Source organism: Crassostrea angulata, chromosome 4 (assembly GCF_025612915.1).
Source record: "Crassostrea angulata isolate pt1a10 chromosome 4, ASM2561291v2, whole genome shotgun sequence".
NCBI classification, from domain to species: Eukaryota; Metazoa; Mollusca; class Bivalvia; order Ostreida; family Ostreidae; genus Magallana; species Magallana angulata.
The window spans coordinates 16,482,952-16,505,399 of record NC_069114.1 but is presented as its reverse complement, the minus strand read 5'-3'; the positions used below and the strand labels follow the sequence as shown (position 1 = coordinate 16,505,399).

Genomic DNA, 22,448 nt, shown 5'->3' with positions numbered 1-22,448 from the left:
TTTTGCTTTATTTAACCAATCAAAAGATTAATCAATATTCATCATTAGATATATGAAACATTTTTGAAAAAAATTACCATTAGTTTAAATACAAAAATCAAAATATGAAATTTATTACTTTAAAACACTGTCAATATTGAAGGAATGATACATTAAAAGGAATTTTATTTTAGGTGAAATTGGAGACTGGAAAAATTATTTCACAGTAGCGATGAGTGAAGCATTTGACAAAACAAATGCAGACAATATGGACGATATTGGATTGGAATTCGAATTTGAGTAGAGTACAAATCAGAAATTGATATATGTATCATATTTATGCATTATCATTCAACTCTTAGTGAACAAGATTTATCTGAATATCTATTGTTTATATTCAATGAAATAAAAAAAAATATTTTGCTTGTAATTGTGTCATAAACCGATGGTTTTTATTACACAAGAAAATAAAGACTATTTAGGCCATTTACATTTCAAGAATTGATGTCCTCCAACGGCTTTAAAAAATATTTAAGATTCAAGGTTTTTTTTTCTAAAATAGAATTTCATTCTCTCTTCTAAGAATATCTATATATTAAAGGTACCTCTTTTTATGAAAAAAGTCTTCACTAGAACAAAACGGAAAAATGCAATACAAAAAAATATGCATTACTCTAAAGATAAATATCACGAGACCATGTTTATTTCTAAAGTATCATAAGTAATGGAAAATGTCAACATCAAGAAATAAAGCCTATCAAAATAAAACAAATTTACATGTAATTATGCATTCTGTAAACGTCTTTTATTCCTGGAGTTAATAATTTCACGGTTTGATGAATTGGTAACTTTTACGGTAGTTTTAATTTCACGGTGGGTTTATGTTTTTATATTAAATAATCATGATGTTGTCAATATTTCTCTTATATTAGTAAACAAGGGAAATAATTAGCATTATTTTTCTTTCCCTTAATTATCTTTTAACTAGATGCATAGAAACGAAAAGTCTCTTAGCAGAAAAGTCTCTCAAATCCTCTTCTAATTTCAACGTTGAAGAAAATTATTCTTACACTTATGCCCAATAATTTCGATGTTATATAATGTTCGCGGACATTTATTTCCTAAAGTTAAAATTAAAAAGAAAACACCGTAATGTACTCCATGTCTACAATATACACATCGAACACGTTTATCAAGTATACATGATGTAACAGATCTAGACATTAAAGCCGAACACCGCTAGTAAATAGGCACCGTCACACATGTCACAGTTCATATTAATTTATTTATTTAATGTTCATCAGCGCGCATTGCCGATAGAACGCATTGCTGTATGTATGAATGAGTGCATGTGTGAATGTTGTGATAAGACACGTGGTTTTTCCATTTTTAGGATTTAGTGACCAGGTTCATGTATATAAGTCTTATTGACCAATGACAGACGACTTTTAGCTCATTAATATGCATGTTTTACTAACTTCGTTCACTATATAAGCGCAAGTCCCGCCAAATCCAGTACCCACAGATTCTACCCTTTACGGCGCTAGTATCATTTACTGTTATATTCCATTCCTGATCTTCAAAGATCCAGTTATTTTTTATTATTTAAAGTCCTGGATACCTGGTAAGATCACTGTTAAACATATTATTGTAACATCATGTTCAGTGATATTGTCGGTAAATCACCGGTATTATAATTGGGAAAACCATTGTGTTTGTAATTTAATTTAATATGTAGTACATGTAATTGTCTTTCGTCAACGTGTGTGTGTTGTGTTGTGAATGTGTTTTCTGTGTTTTCTAGGTTTCTTTGCATATATAATATAAAAGCAAAGTACGAATCCAAGTCTTTGATCGTTATTTATTTAACGACCCTGTGACACACAGATATCTTGTATATAAACCCTTCAATTTCGTAACACCCGATTGCACACCTGAAACTCTTGGTTGACGTGTAATATTCCTTTCGGGATCTTTGAATTTTATGCTTTTAATTTTTATTTTTATGTGCATATTCTGTTTGTAAATTACATTTTAACCAGTTTATTTGATGCTAGCATTCTCCTTGCTTGAAATAAGTGCGTAAAACTGAATATTTTCAAATTTCATCGTGACCGAGTAATACGGCGAGGCAAGATCTACGTCCATACAGGTAAGACCTCTACAGCAAAAAAAAAATAAACTGTTGAAAGTCTGCAGCATATTTAGGGGTTGTAGGGATAACCGTAACGTTGTTGAAATAGAAATATGGCGGACAAGATCTATTTACGACGGTGTTCATCTTTAACTTTAACAGGTTATGCAAAGTCCCAATTTACTCGAATTCTTAACTTGAAAGACTGATGATTTTCGCGCGGTTTGATAACCGACCTTTAAACGCAATAAAATTATTTTTTCCTTTTATGTGTATATCTTATATTTAAGATTGTGACATTTTACAGTAGTTTGTCGAAGGAGAATTTAATCTATAAAATTCAGGCATTGTAATTAATAAAAACAGATAAATACAAGTTCGCCAAAATCATGATCACTAAAATTTAGTTAAACATTAGAATTAAAGAAGTGTAAGCATTTTAGATGTAAAAGAAATTCTTTGATAACATCTGCCATTTTGATTTTCTAAATAACTGTCAAATTAAGGAAAACTTATAGTTTAATGAAAGAAACCATGTACATAGTGAATTCGCTATAGTTATTATTACGAATTCATTAAACGGATATAACGCATTACGGATATCAAAAAGTTAATCCATTGGTCCTTAGGACTTTACTATAACCGAGTTTTATTGTACTACTAGACTAAGTATTTTCGATTTTACTGCTTACTCTTTGCAGCTTTTCGTATTGCAACATGATGATTTGGTCTTTTCGCGCTTCCGACTCTCTGATGAACGCCTTGTTGTAATCGAACCAGCCGCCATACATCACCTCTTAATAACAAAAACAAAACACATTGTATTAAGAGAGAAAGAAAGAAAGAAAGAAAGAAAGAAAGAAAGAAGAAAGAAAGAAAGAAAGAAAAGTCTAGAAAGTCTTAAGATAATCCAATTATTCTTAAAGTTAATTTGAATAATTTAAACCCATACCAACTAAATTTATTAAGAAAATCTTTAAAGGGGAGGACTCATAAATGCGTGTAGGTTTAAATATTTTTCTACAAGTATATATTCAATACCATCACATCCCATTAAGGGTTAAAAACAAAATCGTTTATTTCATTTTTAACATTTCTCAGGAAAATATTGAAGACGGTTAAGAACTGCGATAAAACAATAATTGTTCGTTTGAATTTTAATGTTAATTTAATGTTGATTTCCGCTTGATCTTCCTGTTTGTTTAATCACCCCTTATGCCATAAATTGTAGGATTCGTTTTCATTTACATCTAAGTGCAATTATTGCAATGTAATTATATATAGAACCCAGGTCCTTCAAACGATTGGTGTATATCCAACTCACCTTCTTTTAAAAATATCCAAATAAGAACTCTTCAAATGTTTCGTCTATGGAATTGCAAGAGATTTTAATGTTAACAATGCTTCAGTAAAGCCTTTTCAATAGGCAACCAAAATTTGAATGTCATTCGATGAGTTACAAGTTACAGCGCTTACACTTCTTTGCTATGTAAACAAGGCATTTGTTTACATTCTGAATGTTGAAGTGAAAATTCAAGTTTTTGACCTATGATAAATGTGTTAAACGTTAGGAACTGTTCATTTATGCTTAATATAAATCAGGAGATATACATATCAGCATGGTATATTGAACATATGTTAACAAAGACAGGGCACGAGCCTTGTTTACATGACAAATAATTGTGAGCCCTGTATCTTGCTTATAACTCAACGACTGACTCTAAAAAAATCATTTGATCATATGAAATGCAGTTCTAAAGCATTGTAAATAATAATTAAAAAAAAAATAGATGCTGTCATTAGACAGTAATACCCGCACCAAGTGTTTGCCCCTAAATAACACTGTTTTGTACCAGTTTAATTAAAAATGAAGGCAACATGCCAGCTCCGGTAATATATTTAAAAATTATAATTTTCATAACGGAAGGATGAGATCCCTTCCCATATGATAATACACATGAGCAGCAATATGTGCAATTTGGGGTTGAACTGTTTGCATTGAATTTTCAGTTAATCAATAATCTTAACATTTCATGTGATAAAAAGTATAATGGTCTATTTAATTATTAGAAACAAAATTTCAAATTTAAAGTATGCCCCCTCCCCGTGGCAGTTGCCGGTTTTAGGTTTGCTTCTGTGTGCCTACATGTACATCATCGAGTGCACAGATTTAGAGAAGGGAGTGAGAGTGAGGAATGCAGACCCCCCCCCCCATGAAAATTCATTTATATCAATTGTAAAATTACCAAAGATACACCTTGGACCCCAGTGCTCTTACAGACATGTAAACGCTCTAACCCATTGCGCTTAAATGTTAGGTAACATTATTTAGGGGGTAAATATTTATTTAATATTTAATATACTTTATTGTTTATCTCGATAGGAAGTATACATCACAATATGCAGGTGTCCTGCACCACCTTAAAGCTGTTATTCACCTAATTAAATAGTGCAAGTGGATTTGAAGAATAGGTCATAAAAATACATGCATCTTACAAATAACTGATCTTTGTCTGAAGTTACGTACACAACACAGGTCTGCAGGCCTCATTAGCGGGTACTAGTTTTACCCAGCTCTTCGATTAGATGGGTTCACGTGTATATATACATGTATGTGTTTTCCATATGCAGAAAAGGATTAGTTAAGATCAGGTAAAGGAATTCATTATTGTGTTTTAATTGGATTATCATTATTATATTGACCAATATAGGTAAGCATAATACATTGTACATGTAGTAGCAGTAGCACAATATAATGAGATGCCAGCATACATAAGTTCTACTTTCAGTTTCTTAATGTGATCTCCCTTTGACAGCATACTGTGTCATCTTCTTTTAATGTTTAAATAAGTTTATCATCGTTACCTATCCTATCGTATTTGTAAAGTTTCTGTCATTTTAATTGCAAAAGTTATATTTTTCATTTGTCAGACTTGCACTATTGAGTTGACCCCATATTGACCCTGTATAGAGCCTTAACAATTTCGTATTAAATTTGTGTATTAGATGTAAATAAGTTTAGACACTTATCATTTTTATATGAGTTATAATAGGAAGGAAGGAGTATTTCTTTCTTAATGTATTATAATGCATCAAATACAATGTAGGTCATGACCTTCAGGGACTGTTCTGACCCCACGAAACAGGAAAATACAAAATATCTTCTAATGTCAATATGATGCATCAATTTAAATGGTGTAAAGTACATTAATGACCCCCAGGTGATGTCGTTAACCCCCCCCCCCCCTCGCCTTTATGAAATAGGAAATGATGATACACTGTATATTTTGTTAACTTCTGAGATCTGAGATCCTCATCCCTAAACCTATAAGTTATTCTTGCTCTTTGTGTCATTGCGCGTAAAATTGTATATAGATTATGTCACCTAGGAGACACTCTAACATTCTAGAACTAGAAATAATAAAGTATTTTATCTTATTCATAATGTAGGGTTTGATCCATGTGGGTAATTCCTAGCCTAATAATGACACTGATTAATGTCTAGGAGAATTTACAATTGCCCCAAATAGGCGAATACACATGCATATAAGATTTTGTTTATAAATCTTAAAAATTGAATTAAGCAATTTCCAAAATGTTAATGTGCATCAGGAGAGAAAAAGCAATCAAGAAATGATTTAAAATTTGCTACTGTACACATGTAAGAATGTATTAAGAAGACTGAATCTTTAGAACCAGGTTAGATTGGGGGGGGGGGAGTGAATGTGGAGTATAAACATTTACCGGTATAATTTGAATCATTTATTGTTTTTAATTTTAACTTGTCAATGAATACTACCGGTAGTTATTGATCCCAAGGTAGAAATACGACCTCTGGTCATATCTTAATAGATCATTTGTCAATTATGCAAGGTGTAATGTAATTTTTTTAAGAATAACATTTTTTACCAGTTTATAAAAGTTTTTAGACACCCAAATTATATTTTGATTTTAATAGATCATTCGACAATTAAGGGGGGGGGGGAGAACAGTTTTTATTTGAGTTTGTTTGGGGGTGGGGGTTCCAAATCATATATTTGACAATTTTTAATGTAATTTAAAATAAGACTAAGCCATACTACAGTCATGAACATGAATAGTATAGAACAAAACACAAACTAATACATGTATATATACATAGGACGTATTACAAAACATAGATAATTGATCTAATTATCTGGGTTTTTGAATTGAATCATATATCATGTACATATTATATTATTGTTTCTTTGTTCAAGGCATTTCAGATGGTATGTAGGTCATGATCCCAAGTGCTCTTCCTGAAATAATCAAATATCATAAAAACCATTGAGATCCCCACCTTAATCCAAAGATATTATTCCTCCTTAGGTCATGGCGCATCAGATCATTATGGCATGTAATTAATTTATGACCCTAAGGGGTCATCCTGAACCCCTTAGAATCAGAAATTGTCAATTATCTTTAAATTATTGATGTTTGATGATCCTATCTCTATTTAATCTTTACTATTAAGTCTCCCGAATGAAATTTGGAGACTTATTGTTTTTGTACGGTTCTTAATACATGTATTATTATTCTTCGTCTTCTTCTTTTTCTTCTTTCCCGCTCTGAACTTGTTTCCCAGAGATGGCTGGACAGAATTGTACAAAACTCTAGGATATGATAGGCCTGCATATCTAGTTGAGCACCCTGGTTTGATGTTTCTCATTTTGGGTTAGACAACCACTTTTCGGGGGGGGGGTCAAAAGGGTGTGGGGGTCTAACATTGAACCTTGTAGGAAGAATCGTAGACTCTATTGTAAATGGTAAATTGAAAACGGACAAAGATAATAATATAGGGTTTTCATAATCATATATTGACTGTTATTGGCAATATATAGGGTTTATTAGATCTGACACCTCGGGTCATCCCCATCCCCCAGGAATTTGACGTTACCATATATCTCAGAAACTGTTAAAATCATGACCCCTTAACCATATATATTCATGTTTCTGATGTCAAGGCATCAAATGTTATGTAGGTCATGGGCCCTGTGGGTGGTCCTGACTCCCTCAAACAGCAAGTCCCTTCATATCTACAAAACAGTTGAGATCCCCACCCTTAAACCATATATATTCTTGTTCCTTGTATCAAGGGGCATCAAACGGTATATAGGCTATGACCCCCCTCGAACAGGAAGTGCACGAATATCTCGAAAACGGTTGAGATCCCCACCCCTTAACTATATATATTCTTGATTCTTAAAGGGCATCAAAAGGTATGTAGGTAATGGGCCTCAGTGTTAAATTTAATTTTTCAAAACCGTGATGCACATCTATGGAACAGTTCCTATCATATCCCAAGATATGATGTGTCTTTCCATTAAATCATAAAGGGAATTCTAGGATCTATGGTTTTTTTTGAAGTGATAAACGTCAATTTTCTGCTACTTTTTGATTCCCTGGATGAAGTTTAAATTTTTAAAACCTTATTGCACGTCTATAGAACAGTCCCTATCAAATCCCAAGATATGATGTGTCTATCCATTAAATCATAAGAGGAGCTCTTGGATCTATGGTTTTTTTTAGTGATAAAAGTCAATTTTCTGCTACTATTTGACTCCCTGGATGAAATTTTAATTTTTAAAACCTTATTGCACATCTATAGGACAGCCCCAATTATATCCCAAGAGATGACGTAGCTACTCAATAAGTTGTAAGAGGAGTTCTGGGAACCATACTTTTTTTGCAAGAAAACGTCATTTTTTGTTGCCTACTGATCCCCTGAATAAAAAAAAAATTCTGGAACCTGATCACACTTCAATATGACACCCCCAATCATATTCAAGAAGATCATTTGGCTACGGTTCAAAATAATGTATCCATGTTTCATTACCACTAACAATTTTTGATAAACGTCGTCCATCGTAATTTTCGTAGATTTGAGGTGCTCCAAGACGTTGCTTATCTTTAAGGTCTGTTTGGACGTTTTTTGAATTGGTAACCCACCTTTAAACTTGTATCAATGACTTACACTTGTTTCCATACACATCACACAAATTTTTGAAAATTTCTTTGGCGTCTCTTACTGGTCTGACACATGCTATTATGAAGCATCTAATTTCAACCTTATTGGATGATAACTTGATCAGTCATATTCTCACACAGTGTCTCGAATTGTGGTCATATACCAGCTTCTCCAAGGAGTATTCGATGACGAAACGTGGTCAAATAAACGGCTATAAATAGAATATGAACCAAATCATTCGTGACATTATTTATTGAACGCCCCTCGTGCTGGTTCATTTCATGGTGGTTAAATTCTTACAAAGAATCAATATTTTTCGTTACCACAAAATGATTTTATCAAATATTTTTTGGAAGTAATATTTTTTTTATTTGCTTTACCTTATTTACTAAACGTATAGCATTGATGTTTCTCCTAGCAAAGAAGTCAGTCTTGGTTAATTTATTTTATTACAAAGATAATAATATTTAAATAAAAGCAAAATAACCGCGTTACTATAATGTTTGCGGAAAATTACTTCATTGGGAACATAGTGAAATAATATTCATTGTCATTACCACGTCTGCGGTTTACACGTTTACACGTTGAAAACGTTTATTAAGTGGCATGATATGACAATCATTAAAACAGGCAATTTTTTATATTTATTATTTTTTCATATGCATACAAACATTTTAATAATATAATTCAAAGCCATTTTCTATTCATCCACTCACACATTCATCCAGATTTGGCAGTGGTTGCTTGTTAAACAAAGGCAAACGGTTAATATTAATAATAAACAAATAAGAAACAAAAAATAAATTAATTTCTGAATTGTATCAAATATATGTTTCCATACATGCCAGTTGTTGGTAAACTTTTGCAAAAACAGGCAAATTAACTTCAATTTAAAATCAAAATCTCAATGGAGGAAGATTGAAGCGTTTCAAAAACTGACATTTGAAGCGCAGTAAAATGAGGTTTTTTTTCTCTGTGCAGATATATAGAATGTTGACATTTTACGGTAACAAGTCGAAGGATTAAGTGTGTCAAAATCCACACATGTTTAAAGGGGTTATCGTAAGTAGGACACAGACAGATTTAAATCAAGGTTAAAATTTCATGCTAATACAAATAAGAGTAGAATGGATATCTATCTTGTGATCTAAATGATTCTCGTCTGGGGGATCTAGTTACACATGCATAAATTGATTTAATTTTCAACAAGGAAACTTAGGGTGCTTTTTGTCAATCTAAACAAGTTCAAGGTATCACATCATTCAGTGTAAACTAATAAATTCATTCAATATCTTTGGCGGTTGGGCAAACCCTTGTAAGTTTAAAAGCCTAAAGTTTATTATATGGTGCGCCAACAATCTTTTATTAAACTTATTAGTTATTAGGTATGTAGATGTACTATTTAAGCATATACTTACTAGTTATAATCCATTAGTCGCCTTTCGTTCAATATGCATGAACATAAAACCCTTCAAAAGTTCAGTATGAAAGTAGGATCATATTTGTAAAAGCCATACCTAAAAAAATGTATAAAGTGTTTTATCATGCACGGTCACGAGTCTTGAACCCCGGCTGATGACCGAATTATGTAATACCAACAATAAGTGTGTCATTTAGTACGGAAACAGATACTGTCTCATTTTTAAAAAAAATCTGATTATATATGAGAGCAACTTTGACTTCTCTAAGGAGTATTTGATGATGAAACGTGGTCAAATAAATGGCCATAAATAGAATATGGACCAAAGCATGCGTGAAAAGAAATTTAAAAGTCACTTGAAACCTGTATTTTATGTCATATTATTGAATTTGTATATTATTAAAGTTTCTCTCATCAAAGAAGTCAGTCTTGGCTAATTTTATTTTATTGCAAAGAAAATAATTTAAGTGATGCAAGATAACCGCGATGCTAAAATGTTATAATGTATAATAATAAGATTATCGCATCGGGAATATAATGCAATAAAATACACTGTATGACTGTAGCCCACAGAATTCTACAGGCTAATCCTAGGTTTTTGTAAGTTTGAACTAATTACAAGTATTTGAATAAGAAAATGATCTGAAACAGATAAATTCATTAAGCCAACACTCTTTGCACTTCAAAGCACACCATACTATAATACATTTTGAGAAACACTTTGGCATGTGAGCGAGAAATTCCCGCTGCATCATTTACATATATGTAAACAATCAAAATAGGTTATGAAAGTCAAAATTTATTGTTCACCTTTCGTTGAATTTACATGTACATAGGATCCTTAAAAGTTCAGAAAGTGGAATCATGTTTGATAAGGCCATACCTAAATAAATTTGTATTAAAGTGTTTTATGCACGGTCACGAGTCTTAAACACCGGCTGAATGACCGATTATGTAATACCAATAATATGTCATCTAGTACGAAAGACAGATACTGTCTCATTCTTTTTAAAAACTGAATATATATAATATTTATATAACCCCTACCCATAACTATGATACATTTTATCATTTATACATTTTAACTATGATACACATATTGATTATGGAGGAAAATGTTTATTATATTTTTAAGTTATACATGTTTGTGTATTTGAATTGTGTTGTAATTACTAAATAATACATATGTTTGATAAAATTGTTTCCAAAGTGCTTTATTCAAAAAGACAACGCGAAGTCATTAAAATATGCATGCTTACAATGTTTTACCGGTTAGTAGAGGTTCACCAAGGCCTCCATTTATAAACAATGTTTGCAAAGCCGTCTTATTTCAATACCTTTAAATAAACTTCATTCTCATTGGCTGAGGTAGTCCAATGGGACAGATCGATATATACTGATTTTCTTCTATTTTTAGTAGGTGTATAAAAGGACAGTCTTTCCTATTATTCAGTGAGTTGTCCGGCAGAACACCCCAGCAGGTACTCACACAGTACCTTTCCCCATCTGCTAAGCACTGTCCCTTTTTGGTGATTTTGCTTTACTCTTACTTAGTAGCATTCCTAAGTATATTTCTAAATCCATTCAAACAGTTTAGTGTTTCTTTAACTGGTTTACGGAAAATAAGAGGTCATTTTTAATTAGTTATATTCAATTTGATAGAATAAATCAGAATAGGAGTACTTATTTTTGACAGAGTTTATCTTCCTGGAGTATTCATATTTTTCACATCGTCATAAAATTTGGATAAGTCCAATTTTTGAAGTCTTGTTTTTGAGACATTCAAATTTTTTAGGTCACGTGAATAAACTCAGGTGACGTATTGCAGAGTACATATCGTCGATATGAACGCACTTTGAAAAAAACGGCCCAGGGTTAAGCAATAATATTAGATACTTTTATATACAATAAATGATTGTTTTAACCTTGTTTAGCTCATAAAAAATAACTCATTGCATTCTCAGCTCACTGAATAAACAGTTTCTAGATTAAAATTTAGCGGTCTGTAGGCGGAAGGAAATGAAAATACATGTAATACGTATAAATAAATGAGAGTTAGCTCTCATTGGTTAATCTTTCAAAAAAATAGGTCAATTGCATGTTGATGTAACGTTTTAATGGTCGTAACAAAAGATAAAAACGATAAGATGGCGGGCCTCGATATTCGCAAACTGGACTATCCAGTATATGAAGGAATTGGTTTACTAAAGTTTCCAAATTGTTTAGAAAACGCTGGACAAACAATACAAAATATCAAAGACTTAAAGCTCGGTCCAGATTCAGTTATTCTGGCTACGTTTCCTCGATCGGGTAAGTCGTATTTAAAGTGTAATCTTAAATTACATCTTTTATGGTTATATCCAGGAATTGGATAAGGTTCTATTTTCAAGTTATAATTAAATTTTAATGGATGGTTACTATATGTTTAATTGTATATTGATAAAGTGTGCAAATATTTGTCGAGCAAAGAAACTGAATAATTTTGAAACTTATACATTAGAGCACGACTTATACACATTTTTGTGTAGATTGATTAATGTTTTATATTAAATGTGCACATAAATCAAAAGTTAGTAACTGCTATAAGCATCTGTTTGTTACTGCACTTTTTCTCATACAACGTGGCATTAACCTATATAGGCATGAACTTCTCGTGTTGTACAGAGTACATGTATATACACTCGAAAAAAAAATTATAAGTGTTCACCAAATACAGTTGTAACAAAGTTATTGTTGACAAAGAACACGCACGATTCTGATACAAGAACGATCACGCATGATACACGAACGATTTCTAACTTACAGAATTTTCACAATACATGAAAGATAACGATAAAAAAAACCGCAAACAAACGATTCTACACCATTTTAAACTATTGACTGGTCCTCTGTCTCTATCGTACAAAAGAGACACATCGAAGCCAGGGATTCCTGGCTTGATTGACGCGCGCCCTCTGTCGGTGCTGCTTATACACAGTATTGGAAATAATCTAGTAATTACGCGATCTGCCGAGTCTATAACACCATACTCGGCCGATTTGATTAAAATATGTCAGTCTTAATAAACAAAACCATTTTACACCGCTGTTTCAAGTTTTGTTTTACTTAATTAATGAATAATTTGCAATATACATGTAAGGGAACAGGTGAACGTCCCAAAAATAAAATAGCATTATGTGTGAAAATGTAGATAATTTTGTGCGTATGAAATGTTTAATAATCCTGTGAAACAAAAATCTGATAAAAAGGAATGTTTGTATTGTATGTAGTAATAGATAAAAGTGACCGTGTTAGATTGATTGAATCTTACGCAAATACTGATATTGGTTTCAAAGAACTTTTTAAAAATTATGGCGGTATTTGTGTTGAAAGCGGAATACTTTGCAGGAATTGTTTTCAAAAATTAATAAACTTGGAAAAAAGTGTCGGTAGTTCTACGATTTGTGTCAAAAAAACTCCTAGCTGTAGCTGTCTATCTAGAGGGAAGAGGGTCGCTTCTTCTCGGGCCAATGAACAAAGGAAAAGAAGCAATCCCGCATATCAGAAGGGCATTGCCAGTCTATTGAAACTCAAAGTTGAATTGATTTTTTATATTAATTATTAAGAATTAAGAAAACTTATTGCTTTAATTTGTATTACAATATGCTGTGTTAATTAAAAAATCGGCATTTACAGTAGCCATGCACTGTTTTATATTTACAAGTAAACGGTGCGATAGGATCCATACACCAATTAAATTGTTTTAACTCCACAACGTATATTAACTTCTACCAGAAGTTAAAGGGTAGAAGTTAATGAAACTAAGGTGTAAAAGAAAAAACAGAAATGCATACTCTTCACAAAATTATTTATATACAAGTTAATGTTAATGCAATCTGATTCCCTTATGTGATGATTTAATTGTGCGAGAAACAGGTAAATTTGTTATCTTGTTCCAAAGAATTTTGATTTTACTCATGCCATATTTTCATATTATACGGTATTAGTTGATTGAATTTTATTTATTCGTAATTTTAAAGCATCTAAATATATTTCGGTTCTAATAAATGTTTACGCAATGTAAAAGAGAGGAATAAATATCGTATTTTCATTTGAAAGAAAACTTGTATGGGCAAGATTGATCGCTTTCATTCAACGTGTCTCTCTTGATTGAGGCTTATATGATCAAAAGTATATGTCAAGATACGATATATGCTTAATATAGAAAACCTAATCATGCAAAACTAACTCGACCAATCAAAAGATTAAATAAAATCGCACAATCAAGCACGGTAAAAAACGCAAACCAATTTTCTGATACACGCACGATCCCGCACGTTACACGAACGATCACCCATGGTGGAAGAACTATTTGACTTGTGAACAATAACGTTGTTACCACTGTATAATGTATTTACTTTATGAACAACATCTGATGCACATGTGATGTTCTTGTCGTCGGGACGACTGACTTCAACTGTATTTCAAGTACTTAAGAACGATGCATTGACCCCTGGTTGAATTTTTCTCGGAGCTTTATGGCTATTTTAAGTTGTTGATGGAAATGGCGTTTAAATTAGGGAAAGAAAAATAATATCAAAATAACATTTTCCTCGGATCGCTCTATATTCAAAACATTGTCGAGGACAAAAGAAACAGCAAATTTAAATTGAGTACAATTTGTGCTAGAATCAATGCAGACAAAATTTTTTCAATGATCTGTTTCTCAAATGATCGTTCGGCAACGTTAATTGTATTCTTTTTAAACTGTCACCCAATACTTATATCAATCACAAAAAAGACAATCATATTATATGATGTGACGTTTCGTCACGGGTAATTGATTTCAATATATGTTCTTATTTTATCTATGATATTAATGACAAGACATATCATTCAAGAAATGTAAGAAAATTTTACATTATATCATTGTGTAGTTTTCAAATTATTCTATTTATCAGGGTCAACACTTGGAAGTTTATAACTTAGAACTACAAAATAGTGGCATCGCAAAAATAAAGTATTTTGAGTAAATTAAGGAATCTACAGTTATAAAATTTACATAAGGCGATGAATGTATGTATGTGCTCGTGTACAAAAGTAGATATATTTTTTAGGATTTCCTCCCTGCTCCCTAGGAAAATACATCATTATGATACAACGATTGTCCGATAGACATTATTTATTCCTGAATATGTTTTGAAAAAGTTACTTTACATTGTATATGTATATATATTAAGATAATTTGAGATTGATATAATTGACATAATTGGACAAGCTTTAAGGAGTCATTAATGAAATAACAGGAACATTAAATAAAATATATTCTGCATTAAAAAAAATCTGAATTTTTGCCAGTTTTTGTTTTTATATTATACATTGAGCTTTTTTTTTAATAAATAGATGATCTTCATAGTCACATTGCATATTGAGCATTGCAATTTTCAAAAAGATCTTTAACAATTGTTCATATAAATATCAAAACACCTCTCTTGGTTCTGATAAATGTTATTGATTACAAACTGAATCAGACAACTTTAAAGTCTACCTCAGATATAAAACAGTCAACTTTAGATTTAATATTCTATTATCTTATCAAAAATATATTTATCATTTAATTCACAGACAGAATAAAACAAAAGATTTGATCTGGGGATAATCTATAAGATAAAAGTTTTTACATTGTAGGAACACACTGGGTGTACGAAATTACTCATATGTTGCTTACAAAAAAGGCAGAGTATGCTACAAAGTCCAGAGAGGCTGTTTACTTGGAAGGGTTGCCAGACCTGGGCCCTCTACAGTCTTATAATCATATCGTCAGCACACACCTTCCATTCCAGTGGCTACCACAACAGCACTTGGAGACAGGTGGCAAAATCATTCATGTCATAAGGAACCCGAAAGATGTTGCTGTTTCATTGTATAAATTTGCGGACTCATGCGACGGTATCCCTGAGAACACATTTGAAGAATTCTTTTTTGAATATTTTTTAAAGAACAGTGAGTTTTAAATCAGTTGTGTAATGGAAAAAGTTTAAATATTGCAATAACTAGCCTTTAATGTGAATGAAAACGTATCCTACAATTCAAAGCTTAAAACGAGTGATTTTACAAAAGAGAAGATCAAGAGGAGGCTATAGAATACGTTTATACATTTAAACATTCTCAAACTATAAATTATTTTTAATATATAATATATCACCTCTTAATTTGATATTATTATATTAAAATGTATGAGGGCCCTTCAATATTAAAAAATCTTCACGCATCCATCAATATAAGAGTTTTTTGTAAGAATTGTGGCATGTAAAATTTAGTTGGTATGTGTCGCTTTATTACATATTTTAATCTTGCTGGATTAGATTTTTTTAAATGTTTGTTTCTTTGCATATAATGTGTCTACTTTCTTTTGTTAAGAGGTGATGTTTGGCGGTTGGTTTAATTACAACAAGGCGTTCATCAGAGAATCGGAAGTGCGGAAAGACCAAATCATCATGTTGCAATACGAAAAACTGCAAAGAGTAAGTAATAAAACCAAAGGTACAGTTGGTTAGCAAACTGTGTATTAATAAAAGCAAAATTCATTTATTTCACAGTAAAGAAAAATGTAAGCCTTCTGTCTTACAGGATCCTATTGAGGGTCAGCTCAAGCTTATGGATGACAAGTCCAGTATTTCTTTCTCAAGCGGTTTTATTAAGCGTGATCGTATAGTTACAATAACATCAGCTAATAGCAGCCCAAATCAGGAGTCTGCACAATCTCATTTCATATGGGTATATATAAGGTTTTACTTACGATGGACAGTTTTGACTAGTTCGGCCCATATACGACGATCATGAGTGAACATTTAGTGTTCAAAATTAAGATTAATATTTTATTTCTAAATAAAGTAACAAAACCGTCAAAACTGCCAATCAAAGAGTCTGGATGCAGGATGTGGGTCTCCGAGTCCTGGGTCTCGGAGCCCCCCCCCCCACCTAGTATGAGGCACCACTTACTCACAATACGTTCATTCATACACGGCATAAAAGGTTACAAAGGTTAATATATAGAATACACAATACATGACTCAATATAGAATACTAGAGCATTCGTTGCAGACACAGAATCGCCAAATAGGTCACATGTTGTTAAACTCTCAATTTGGATATTATTCTGCCCATATTATGCACCTGGTTTCATAACATCATTTAGGAATACTACGCATTGCTACAAGAGTCACAGAGTTCATTCTGTCAATTATCATTAACACCATTCAGTGCGCAGCATCTAGGTACACATAAATATCATAGTGACCATTATGTAATACTAGCAATTCAAGGTCATAGCATGGCTATCTGTTTACATACGTCCCCCAAACAAAAGAAATATCCCGAAGGGAGATTTCTCATGCCTGGCGCCCGGAATAGGAAAGCGTCCTTGATCTACCCTTGATCAGACGAACTTCCTAGTGACATACCAGTCAGAACATCTATATTAAGAGATAGTAACAAGTGACATGTTTCCACCTCCGGCTTGGAACACCATTCATCTATAAAAACAAATCTATACCCAGGATGTATACATGTTCATAAAATCATATAGCTTGATTATATCGCATTACAATCATGAAAACAAAAATGAATAAAGTATGATAATAATGACCAAGATGAAATAACCATAGTTGAATATAATCGTAATTCATCATCAAAGTAATACTAAGTATGGTTAAGCTTGATGTCACATACATATACAAAGTCAGTGCATGCTTATAAGTTCACAAAAATATCTCTTCCTTCCTAGGGGCGAGGTTCGCGTCATAAGTTCGGAGTCCATCGGTTTCTTCCTGAATTTCTCCAGAGTGAATCAACAAATACAAGATTTACATTAGCACAAGATAACGCACATTTCTACTTTAACACATTTCACATTTTGTTAATTTTCGCTAAAATCACAAACCTTTCATAAAGAATACACAACTTCTTCGCGGCTGTAGCTCAATTATTCATCCATCATCGGCACCCGTGGGTAGAGGGTCGGCGCGGATGGCGAAGCGACTTCTCGCGGAGCGTCTCCTGCGTTCCTCTGTTGCGTAGACATCGCGGCCTTCTCTTCCAGGTATTTACGTGCCAGCTCTGGGTCCGGTCGATAGTATTTGGTCCATGGATAGTCTTCATTTTCCTCCTCTCCACGAAATTGTTGTGCTAGTTTAGTCGAAATGGTCCCCGTGTTACTGGCCAATTTGTGAGTTCCGATTCCTCCGCTTCGTCGGGGTTTCTCTTGGATCCTAGTGACTTTCGGGATTGGTTCAAGTTCAATAATGTCGCTAGAGGTCCTTTTCTCTGGATTCTCACAACAAAATACAGTGTCTTTGGAAGAACCTTTCTTATCTCCGTCACTACCCCTTTTTCGACAACCTGTCCAGCAACCACTACAGCATATACCACCCCACTTTTTAATAGTTTTACGTTTCTTAATACAAAGTCCTATCGTTATTGTTACTGCCAAAGTTAAACACACATAAAACCAGGGGCTTCCCACCCAAGACGAGGATTTCATGGGTTGCAAATTAATTACTGGCAATTCCGCCATTAGTGCATTCATAGGGAAAATTTTAATATCTTTTAATTTGTCAGGAATTTTTATTTGGCTAATTTCGGGGTGTCGGGTGTTTAGAGGGTCCCAAAGGGTGCATGTATCGATCTCATTGATAAATTTTTGGAAAGAATTGGTCATGTTGAACTGACTTTCTCTATTATAAAATGGTGGTAATAATAATGAACCGTGAAAACCCGAGCAACCTTGTCCCAAACTCAGAATGTCTATCGGGCTCTTAACCTTTGTACTTTGTGTATTTTGTCCACATTTTACATTTATTTCCAATGGCTTTGAAGAAGTGATTAACCACTTTCCTTCACGCAAGTTGACCGCATTTGGATCAAGTAACTTATTTTCCACTAATACCGAACAATGTTTTTCTATTTCTAGCAGATTATTTATAGATATTTTTACTATGCATAAATCGCTCGAGCTTACGGGGTAAAAGGGTTTATTTATAGAACAAAAGTTCCCGTGTTGTCTTTTACATGCGTTGGTTTCTATTTTAGATAAGGTAGTGTATGTTCCCCGAACATCATCTATAGCGATTGCTTCAGTTTCGATATCATATCTAGCCAACAGATTTGATTGATTCGTTTTTAAATTTGGCACCGGGAGGTTATGGACCTTGAATAACTCAAATCGTTTGTTTGTATCTAACAGGGGTATAGTCATTGCAATTATGAGATTTTCCTCCCCAATTAATGTCGTACATGGTAAAATCCTATAATAAGACCAAAGGTCGGTGGTTATATCATAAGGTAATTTAAGATACGAAGGTAACTGATCTGAGATTTCTAACAACAGGCGCCTGAGATCTCCTGGGGGGATAACGGTTGGAGAGAGATGTCCTAAAAAAAACATATTGAGACGTAAACGAAGTTGTTGTAAATGATTTCTAGTTACTGAGACGATTTCGGATAAACTACTTAATGTCCTGTCGAAACGTATGTAAATGTCATTAAATCTTTGCATGTCATGCAATTCTCTGCCCAGTGTTGATTGTTCTGTCATTGATTCCTTAAGACTAGTAATAATTTCATTTATTGTCCTGCGGTTGTCCATTATATTTTGCTGATTATCTTTAACAAAAGTCATACTTTCGGTTAATACATGTTTTATTTGCTGTTGATTATTGGCAAGCTGCCTAACATTGCTTCTAATACTGTTTAAATCTTCTTCGTCTAATGTACCGAAAAGAAAAGATAGGACTTTCCCTACAATTGGTATTACAGCTCTAGTATTTCTACGGTGCATAAAACGAATTTCTTGTACCTCTTGTTCCAAATATCTTCTGTTTACCTTAAAATTGTTTATCTCAACTGAAAACCTTTCGCTCATTTGATAAAGCCGAAAGATGGGCGTCATGCGAATAGTTTGATTAGTATCAGTGACTGATAGTTTCTTTGATTCATCCCCAATGGCTTGAACTAAAGTATTTTTGACAGTTACTAATTCCGTTTGTAACAAATTAAGAATGGTATAATAAGGATTTAAGCTTATTGTCGTGATTGCTGTCCATTTTCCTTGCACCAGAGAAATATCCTTAACTTTTTCAAAAATTACATTTTTCCTGACGATATTGTTTGCGAAAGGTATCCCAAACACTCCAGCTAGGAGGAATACTGTCAAGACCCACTTCATCCTGCAATTAATAATTGAAACTTCTAATACAAGGGTGTTTGCAGAAAGTTCTTTCAAATTGGTACATCCAGCCAATTACATTCCTTCTCGTTTCTGACATTTCTATCATTTTTGAATGAGTTTCTACTAAATCAAGTGGAAAGTGTTTTTTCATAAATTTGATGAAAGAGGGGTATAGCAGCAGCGTTTCATTATTTCCTATCACTATGGCTTGTAGGGTTACTATTCTTTGAAATTCTGAATTTATCTTAAGCCTAGTAGGGCGATTTTGTTCCGCGATTCTCTGATACTTCATTATTTGAGCCTTAACCAATTCGGGTAAATCACGGATCAATTCACAGATTTTACTTAACGGTATATCTTCATCGTCAGCGGTCATTGGGACTAATGACTGAGGAATTTCTACCTTAGGATTTGAAACGCTTGGAAGTTTTACAAATTTATTTCTTTCGAAGCCGGGTTGTAAGGAGCCCAAACTAGAGTGTAATTGTTGTGAGTTAGTATTTGTTCCCTGCTTCGGCATTTCTAGCTTTATTGACCATTCACGTTTTGGGTCGGGTCTAAGTCTTGATTTGTCTGAAAATTTCTTCCCCGATTGTGAAAATGATGTAAGTGAGCGGGGCGACGGTCGTGGATCGGACATCTGAAAAGAACGTTCGATATATTAAGACCTTGGATTAACCCAACCTAAAAGGTTCACCATTTATGTCAAGAAGTACTAATTCGTTTTCGATTGGATTGAAATCCATTATCACCCCATTTTCACCTACTCTAAACGAGTTTGGGACGACCTCGTTTGCTAGGATGAATTGTAAATACCTAGTCTCTTCGTGACCAATGGTATCAAAAAGATGATAAATTTCATCGAATTTTTTCTTAATTTTCAATAACCTGTTTATTTTCGTTATGAAAGTTGGACCAAATTTTCTAATAAATGCATCAGCATATTCATCCATTCTCTTTAACTCTAACAAAACTGTTCTCTTTGGTTCGATTTCCGCGTTTGCCAAGCGAAGGTATGTCATGATTTTATCCAAGATTAATGGGGGCAAATCTGGATAAATATCTTCTCCAGTGAATAATTCCCTGGGAGTTTTCTGACTTTCGGCCATTTCTGTAAAATAAATGAATTATTACCTTATTTAGTACATAAGTTTAATAAGGCTCCCCATTTAATGTGGTTCATTAAGATCTCTGAACTGCATATTCAACCCGGCTGCGTCATTTTGAATACTCCCCATATCAACTAGATCTAGGACCATTGCCGACAGATACTCTAATTCTTCAGGTCCTAAGCGTTCACAATCCCTTAGAATTCTCATCATCAATTTTAGGTTTCGAATAAAGCTAGGTCTCAGTGTTTCCGGACTTAACCTCCTGTTTAGGTACTTAGAATATACGTTAAATCGCCTTAACTCTACATTGACATATTTCTTTGGGGTCAATTCCGCGTTTGCTAGACGGTGATACTTCATAATTTGATCGATAACAGGATAAGGTAGCTGGTCAGGGTAAATGTTCCCAGGGGTATATAATGAGTTGATCCTCATAGCTCTTTCCTCAAGGTTGTCAGTGCTTTCCATTTCCTCTTCCTCTCTCCCTGATGGATGTTCCGATCTTGCACTTGCCATTTTCTGCAAGAAATGCAAGACATCAGGAACATCCACCCATGAACAAGAGAAAAGCTAAATTGCTATATCCCTATTTTTTTTTTTTTTTTTAATTATTAATAAGCATGATATATGTACAAAGCAAAGCTCATCCGAGATTATTTACATATACATTCGGTTTCGAGTGACCCCCTCCCTCCTAACGCTCGCGGAGGTGATTTCTCCTCTAATGATTAGCATAACCATATCAGAGTATGGCTCTGTATCACTCAAATAATGGCTGTATGTGTTCAAGGTTGCTGTCAATGTGACTCCTCCAAACTTTATTTTGATATAAAGTTCACTAGGGGGCGTCAATCTCAGTTCCAATAACTCAGATTCTGACATCTGAAAATAAAGGATACTTTATCTACCCTATTACTAACTGTTTTAAGACAACTAAACAATCCTCTTTAAATTTTTGTTTATTAGATATACGGGGTTTAGGGATTGGTTTGAAGCCTAGACCTACTTTAGGGGCTATTTCATCTATTTCCAAATTTTCTTCTAAGGGTACATTTGGGTTATCTAAGGGTATTTCATAGTCTTGACCACTATTTTCACCACATTGATTTGACTCATGGGTCTCATCCGATTCTGAATCTACGGTCTGATCATTCTCGTGTTTATACTGCTGATCATCCATGATCGTCTTAGCTCTTATACGTCTTTGAAGTTCTGCTAGGGGAATATCCTCTTCGTCTGAAGATCCTTCTCTTTCCCATTGTTTGGACTGTATAGCTCTTTCCAATGGTTCTGGTTGCATGTCTTCATTTTCTGACGACGATTCATCTTCCGGTGGCACCACATAGTTAGTTTTTCTTAGAGTTCTTCCACCATCTTCAGTAGTTTGTGAAAGGGGCCAGTGCGAAATATCTGCCAGTCTTAATTGTCGCGCATGGCATTTGGTGGTTAATCCAGTCAATTGATCTCTCACCACGAAACTAACTGGTCCTTTCTGCTCTATGATTCGATAATACGGTAGCCACTTTTTATCTAATTTATTTTGTCTTCTGTTGTTCTTAAGGTAGACAGGGTCACCTACCTGAAAATTTTCATCTTTGCTTCTCTTA

At 33.4% G+C, this 22,448-nt stretch overlaps 1 protein-coding gene across 4 annotated transcripts in view; it reads left to right on the top strand.

Annotated features, from left to right (window-relative positions):
• The window catches only part of LOC128179979 (sulfotransferase 1E1-like), a 36,173-nt gene that overhangs the window by 4,970 nt on the left and 8,755 nt on the right, over nucleotides 1-22,448 (top strand). Inside the window, exons 1-3 of one of the 4 annotated variants that reach the window (XM_052847710.1) lie at nucleotides 11,536-11,832; nucleotides 15,190-15,504; nucleotides 15,922-16,025. In XM_052847710.1, the coding sequence (XP_052703670.1) occupies nucleotides 11,640-11,832; nucleotides 15,190-15,504; nucleotides 15,922-16,025 (612 nt within the window). In that variant the 5' untranslated portion in view covers nucleotides 11,536-11,639. Of the gene's footprint in view, nucleotides 1-173; nucleotides 1,852-11,535; nucleotides 11,833-15,189; nucleotides 15,505-15,921; nucleotides 16,026-22,448 lie in introns of those variants that run through there. The other 3 variants (XM_052847707.1, XM_052847708.1, XM_052847709.1) reach the window with 3 other exon arrangements.